At 43.7% G+C, this 6864-nt stretch overlaps 1 protein-coding gene across 1 annotated transcript; it reads right to left on the reverse strand.

Annotated features, from left to right (window-relative positions):
* Nucleotides 1–282: 282 nt before the first annotated feature.
* LOC100280883 (uncharacterized) lies at nucleotides 283–2701 on the reverse strand. Its single transcript, NM_001153803.1, has 7 exons — nucleotides 2554–2701; nucleotides 2207–2469; nucleotides 1944–2094; nucleotides 1378–1463; nucleotides 1185–1289; nucleotides 991–1103; nucleotides 283–468 (listed from the first exon to the last, which is right to left on the reverse strand). The coding sequence occupies exons 1-6, from the start codon at nucleotides 2592–2594 to the stop codon at nucleotides 1030–1032; spliced, it is 720 nt and encodes a 239-aa protein (NP_001147275.1). The 5' UTR covers nucleotides 2595–2701; the 3' UTR covers nucleotides 283–468; nucleotides 991–1029.
* Nucleotides 2702–6864: the final 4163 nt, after the last annotated feature.

Genomic DNA, 6864 nt, shown 5'->3' on the forward strand with positions numbered 1-6864 from the left:
ACCCTGCTCCTACTGTCCAAGTCGCGGACCGTCCGCGCCGCCACAGAGAGCCCACCGAGCGGAACAACTCCCAGTGACTGGCACCCAGATTGACGCTAACACACCCCAAAAAGTGCAAGATCTATTATTACACCATTACACAAGACAATCATTTCATCTGCAACTGCAATTGGTATCAAGGTCTACATAATCTTTCAGGGTCAATGTTCTCAAGTGGATGAGCATGATTAGATGGATAAAAAGCTTCTATTTGAAATCCTGAATCATAACTGCAGGTCTAGATACTTCAAAAAGCAACACAAACATGTAGATGAATCAAGCATACGATATATATAGGAGGTACATCGAGAAAAGGGATGTTTCAAAGAATTTAAGTGCTAATCTCTCAAGAATTCCCTAATAGTACACAGAGCAAAAATTCCTTTTCAGTCTGGAAACATCTGAGTGAATCTGACTTGATCAACCATCCTACAGGAAATGGAAATTATATACAATTAGTTCATATTGAGCATTTACCCAGATTCTGCAATGATTATCATCTTATTTGTAAAAGAATAGTACCTTAGCTCCTTGGGTGAAAATCAAAACCTGAACTAGTTTTGTGGCTTGCCACAGAACACATTGTTTTTGGTACTATTACAAGTTTATGAGTATCAAATAGTATTTTTCCCTAGTTAGCATCTAAAAGCATTTTTTGGTCTTACTACCTATGAAGAAGGGAGTTTATGATGTTATTACAATAAAGCAAGGGCATTTGCACTTTTGCATGTCAAATGAATTGTTAGAGGCATTCTAGCATTAACTTGAGCAGTCATGTCAAATTCATTAGAAAACTCCAAAGTAGAATTGAAATACATGAAGGAACCTCAGAATCAAGATGTAACTCGTATCGACATCAAATAATTGTAACGTTTCTATTTTGGAGAGGACAGGGATCTCTGGATAAACATAATTCTGACATAATTTCAGCGAACAGATGCAAATGATGACCTGATTATGAAGTGGAGTACCGAAGAACATCAGCTCTGATCACAAGCTGATGCCAGCCAAGTCAAAAAGCTTCTCAGCCTGGTCTGGGAAGAATGTTATAAACAGGTAGGCACCTGCACATGAGCGCCCATAAGATAGGGTGATGAGCTGGTACATTTGATTATCTCTGAAAGAGGGTAATCCAATAATCTTACTAATCAATACAGTCCCAAGGACTACAGAAATCTTCCCTTGGATGGTCACAAGGCCAGCTTTCCCCGCGTTCTGCAGCTCACTTTTCCCCACAGATTCAAACGTTCCTGTAAAGTTACTTTGAGCTATATGTTACAGCTTAAACTCCAAGACACTTTGGAGCAACAAATTCTATGAAGCTTATTAGTGTGGTACCTGGCTTCACTGTTTGAAGACCTGATGTGATGCATGCAATATTTTGGAAGCCTTCTTTCTCCAGTGCATCTGCAGCAGCTGCTGACCTTCAGCAGACCAAAGGCACAGCAGATGAGTACGACATTCTAGAATGTCCTAGAATGCCTTCTCTCTCTCTCTCTCTCTCTCTGTGTGTGTGTGTGATTGCATGGATAAGACATTCTAGGATTCATTTTGGGTGAACATTTTAATTTGGGCCATCAATACGTAGATAACTATATATATTGAGAACATATTGGTCTTGTTTGGAGAGTTTATCTTCTCAAAACAGGTCTCTTTTTTTCTTCTAGAAAATACTGTGCAATGTAGCAGTGAGTTGTTTTTCTATCTTCTCAAAATGAACTAGAAACCAGAAAAACAGGCTTCGATTCCTTTGGACACTGTAGCAGCATCCCTCCCAATCCCAAAGAGGCCCATAAAACCGTGGAGGCAACTTGTTTCTACAATCATAGGGAGTACTTGACTTTCCCATCCAAATAGCATGTCCTGACAAAGGGATTTGATGAGAGATTTGCTCAGCCACAAACCTGAGACCTTCCTGGCAGACAACCAGCAGCTTGCTTTCCGGCGAGAACTTGTCCTTGACTGTCAGGGCGAAGTCCGGGTTGAGCTTGGTGAAGGGCAGCCCGAAGAAGAGCCCCGCGAAGTTGTTGTGCAGCTGGCGCTTCACGATGGTCCCTTAGTAATAAGAAGAAATCAAAATTAAACACAGCACACAGGGTCTGAACTCAACTCAAAGTGGAAGAAAAGCATAGCCTTTCTCAATGCACGGGCGATAGTTGTTTGCTACCAATGTCGTTGTCTTGGTTCTCAATGAAGAGAGGCACGTGTGTGGAGGACTTGATGTGTGCCCTCTCGCGCTGCGCCCTGTCCCTGATGTCCAGCACCGTGTAGCCCTCCTCGCCCACGAGCCTCTTCGCCTCGTCGGCGTCCACGAAGCTCACCTCCGCCCGAACCACTGCCGCGCAGCTCCTCCTGCTCCTTGGAGATGGACACAAGCTGATCCCTGCACGTTGGCCACCCTGCCTGATCCTTACGGCTATCCAAGAACCTCTGAACACATGCACACAGATTCTATTGGCGTCAGGTTTCAGCAGAAAATCTTACACTCAGGGATGAAATGAAATCTTTGTTCACCTGAGAGGAGCGAAAGCACTGGATAGGCCAACCACTGCCATTTTTTTCTTTACCGGCTTCACTTGATTTTTCTATTTGATTTTTTCAGTTATGAAACGGATTTTTTTGGGTGGCTTTTTTTGTGAAGGTTTTGGGGAGCGAGCAATCTGCAGAAGCGAGAGCGAAGCATTGGATTTTGCTGCAAGCGCGAGAGGGAGGAGGGATATCCAGGGAGCCAATGGAATCACGCCACGCTGGATCCACGGGAGGTTTAGCCAGATCCACTGTCTTTTGGCCATTTGTGCTGGGCAGACCACCAGCATCGTGAGGTTTAGCCAGATCTTGTTAGGCTACAAAACTCTTGGCAAAGTATTTTTAGGAAATGATTAACTTTGTTTTTCAGCATGAATGATGAGAGAAAAATTCTTGACAAATTATTTTTAGGACATGATCAACTTTGTTTTTCAGCATGAATGAAAACACACACATATATATATATAAACCATAGAAGAGCATGAACCCTCTGCACAGAAGGGATATACATTCTTAAGCATAGAGCATACGTCAGGAAGAAACAACCAACTACCTCAGACCATGACCCCAGCGAAGTATACAACCTACTACCTCTATTATGAACATACTACCTCCATTCTCGAATATTTGTCGCCCACTTTAAACTAAAACACGATAAATAAATAAAAAACGGAGGGAGTAGTACGTTTGTGTGCTAGTATCGATGGTTAAGAAATCCTCACTGCCGCCTATACTACTACTCTACTAGCATTTCTTTAGAGATGAAACTCCTCTGAAACAGATAGTACTCTTCCATATCTCAGGGTGGCTAGTGCTGGCCTTTTTCTTCTTCATCAGTAGTTTTCGTTCCGGTGACATCCAGCACTACAGATGTCAAAGCGACTGCAGAGCCTGAAAAGAATGCTGCCCGGAAGCTTCCAGCTGCACAAACAGCAAGGCCTCATTGACAAATTAGTATATTACTTCATCGAACAAGGTAATAATTGTGTAATGAACACATGGGACAACACATGAGGATCATCAGTAGAAGTGGAAGAGTAACATGAGTAGGAAATCAATAAATAGACGCCTTCCCATGATATCTAACATGCAACAATGGGTGTAACTATGTCAAATGTAAATTTGCAGTAAAGCATCGTCGAATGCTTCATGTTGATTTTTTTCCTCTGGTAGAATTAGCATCCTAGACCTTATGATAACAGACAAGAATCTCCTATCAAAAAAAATGCATACAGCAAATCTAATTCCAAAGCACCCTTTATGGCATCGCATTTCTCACCAGTGCAATTCTATCTATTAATTGAGAAATGAAGTTCACATATAGCACGAAGATAATTTCTACTATGCTGCATAAGAAATTTCCAAAGCATGATGGCCCCAACACCAAAGAAAATTGTGTGAACAAGTGGTCGACATTAATAGAGAAATTTCAAGTAAAATGTCATCGATGACAATTCACACAAATACAGGTAACCGACATATCCCAAGAGTTTATTTTTACTATAGCTTTAAGTTAGAAATAACACTGGAGCAAGATAAATATGTCTCTTACCACTGAAACCCAGAGAAGCACCAGCAGCAAAACCTGCAACAGCACCATTAATGATGTCCTTCTTCATCCTGTACCTTGCAAGAGCCTGCTCGACACCTACAAATGTAGCTCCAAAAACCGCTAAGCTTGCGGCATAATGCCCACACACCTTGGTAGTTCTGATCAGCTGGGGATACTTGACATTATTGCCAACCTGAGGTCCATCAAACAACATAGAATGTAGTGCACCATACACACTGCCAAAAGCTAAACCGATGCCTGCAGCTTTGCCTGTCTTCACGACAATTTCATCATCTACCAAACCTTTCAAGTTAGAACCCTCCATGCTCCCTGTCAACCAGAGAGAGATATTGTCCAATAAGAGAATGAGGAGAAAGGATAGCAAAAGAATATTACTAAGTTCAACCAGCCAAGATACATATCAAGTCAACAGAACAATGACGGAAGCCAGAATCAGTATGATCTTGCGCTTTCAGATCAATACTATGGGAGAACCCAGTTATTTTAGTGTTATGTACTTATGTTCTTGACAGTTCATAACAAATGATATACTGAACTACACACAAAACAAAAGGCACTAGACTTATGAGCAGTTCCCAGTAAGTTCCAAGGAAAATATAAGCCCCTAAACATATGAAAAGTCCTCCAGTATGAGCATGCTACACACAATAGCACATTAACTTGCCTAAGAGACAAACAGCACACGCTCTACACAGACATCTCCAGAAAATAATCTCTCAAAAAATAACATCTCAGTAATTATGATTTACACAGTAATCCTGAAAACTCTAGAATTTCAACATGTGCATGTTCATCGCAACCCTGGATTTGATGAACATGCGTATAGTTTTTTGTTCTTTCATACAAGCAATGCAATACTGACAACAGGATCATTTAGTGAAAATATAAAAAACATCAAAACACACCAAATAGTCAGCAATATGCTAGAATTAACAAAACTTATTAGAAAACCAACATTATCTCTTACACACGAAGTGAAAGAAGGTTATCTGTATTCGGATTCCGATACCATTCGGGCAGTGGTAATAGCAAAGCAAGACAAATGCAACTAAGCAAAACGACATCACGTGGTGGGAATGAGATACCTACCGACTGAAATGCTGAGCAAGTGATCCAAATTACCACCGCCACACAAACTTCAGATATTTAACAAAAATAAAAGTGGAGGAATCACAGTACGAGAAGTCGAGAACAAGGCACTACACGTTCTTGGATAGTCGAACCAAACAACAGGTTACAAGAAGCTAACGCGAAACAGATGTATTCTACAACCCGGGGGCGGGACGGGGGGGTGGGGGACGAAACAATCATCCGATCATCAGCGTATCTCAGGGCCGTATTTTATTCCCAATTTTTGGGACCACGAGTAACGAAATCTGAACGGAGAAAAAATAGAAGGGCCCGGCTGCTATCGAAGGAGGACAAAAACTGAAAACAAAACCCTAAGCGCTTAGCACGTCGGAACAAATCCAATCCAAACAAGCAAGGGTTTGTAACTAACGCACTTCGCACGGGCAGAAAGGAAGGGAGCGGACCGTCAGACGAGTGGCGACCGGTGGAGCGAGGGGGGGGGGGGGGGGGGGGGGGGGGGGGGGGGGTGTTCCAGACGGCGTTGTGCACGGCGGCGATGCGCTGCCTCTCCTTTCGAGTGACCCTGCCTCCGTCGCCCTCGAGGCTTGCGCCACAAGAAGATTAGCGTGTCTGTTTTTAGGTTGCCCGACAAGCAAAGTACGGTTGATAGACGAATATTAATTATTTAGCCTAACCGCTACCGTATTTGTCTACTGCTACTTATTACTACTACTCTAAAAGGTGTGCGCTATGCCCCGATCCGACACCCCTCTCCCCTCGGAGCTTGAGACTTCCACCGATTTGGCCTGCCTCCTCCGGGATTGTCGGCGTCCTCGCCCCCGCCAAGACAACCGCAGCCTTCCACCCTCTCCCGCTCAAGACTTCCGCCGATTTGGTCTGCCTTCTCCCGGATTATTGACGTCCTCATCCGTGTGTTGCTTGCTTCTCTTCTTCTCTATACTCTCTCTCGCCATGCGCGCCTGCAAATGGCACCAGAAGAGGTTGATCTAGATCGTCGCGGAGGACGACACAGAGGTCCTGGCTTCGGGCTCCACTGACTCATCGACAAGGCCATCGACGGCGGTGACGGACTGCAGCAAGAAGCGGTGGCGGCGACGGTCACCTTCTCCGAGAAATCTCGCTAAAGGCAACACCGACGACGGCTCCGTGCAACGTCGCCACTTGAAGCTCCCACGGGATCTACAACCACCATCCAAGGAGGAGAAGCTCGTCCCAGCGTCACCCAAGGTGGTGAAGGTCCCCTACCCTGGTCGTACTTGTACCCATACCCGGCGTGGCTGTCCGACTATTGCTCCCACAGTCCCACCACAGCCACAGTGTGTGCCACTGCTGCTCCACGATAAGATAATTCACGAAGAATAATACCAACCATCTATCTCTAAGAAATAAGACAATAATACACATTCTACGACTGCAATATCAGTTAAACAATGCATGGCAACTGAAGGAAAAAAGAATATTAAGGAACTTGCGTGAAGTTCAGGTCAAATTTTCTTTTCTCCTCTGAGTATGGAAAATGGACCTTGGGCCATTTGGCTCAATAGGTTTTAGTGTTTGATGAGCAACATAACTTGTGGACTAATGTATTTGTTAGTGTTTGTGTTTGTAGTTCACATAATGCTAAAGTTACTTGG

This window comes from Zea mays, chromosome 7, assembly GCF_902167145.1.
Source record: "Zea mays cultivar B73 chromosome 7, Zm-B73-REFERENCE-NAM-5.0, whole genome shotgun sequence".
Lineage (NCBI taxonomy): Eukaryota > Viridiplantae > Streptophyta > Magnoliopsida > Poales > Poaceae > Zea > Zea mays.

What these genes read in the sequence shown, in the direction of transcription:
- LOC100280883 (NM_001153803.1), bottom strand. Translation starts at nt 2,594, where the DNA reads ATGGCAGTGGTTGGCCTATCCAGTGCTTTCGCTCCTCTCAG. An exon ending in AGTGCTTTCGCTCCTCTCAG is followed by an intron (nt 2,470 to 2,553) that starts GTGAACAAAGAT and finishes GCATGTGTTCAG; the next exon opens with AGGTTCTTGGATAGCCGTAA. An exon ending in CCTTGGGACTGTATTGATTA is followed by an intron (nt 1,104 to 1,184) that starts GTAAGATTATTG and finishes GCTCATGTGCAG; the next exon opens with GTGCCTACCTGTTTATAACA.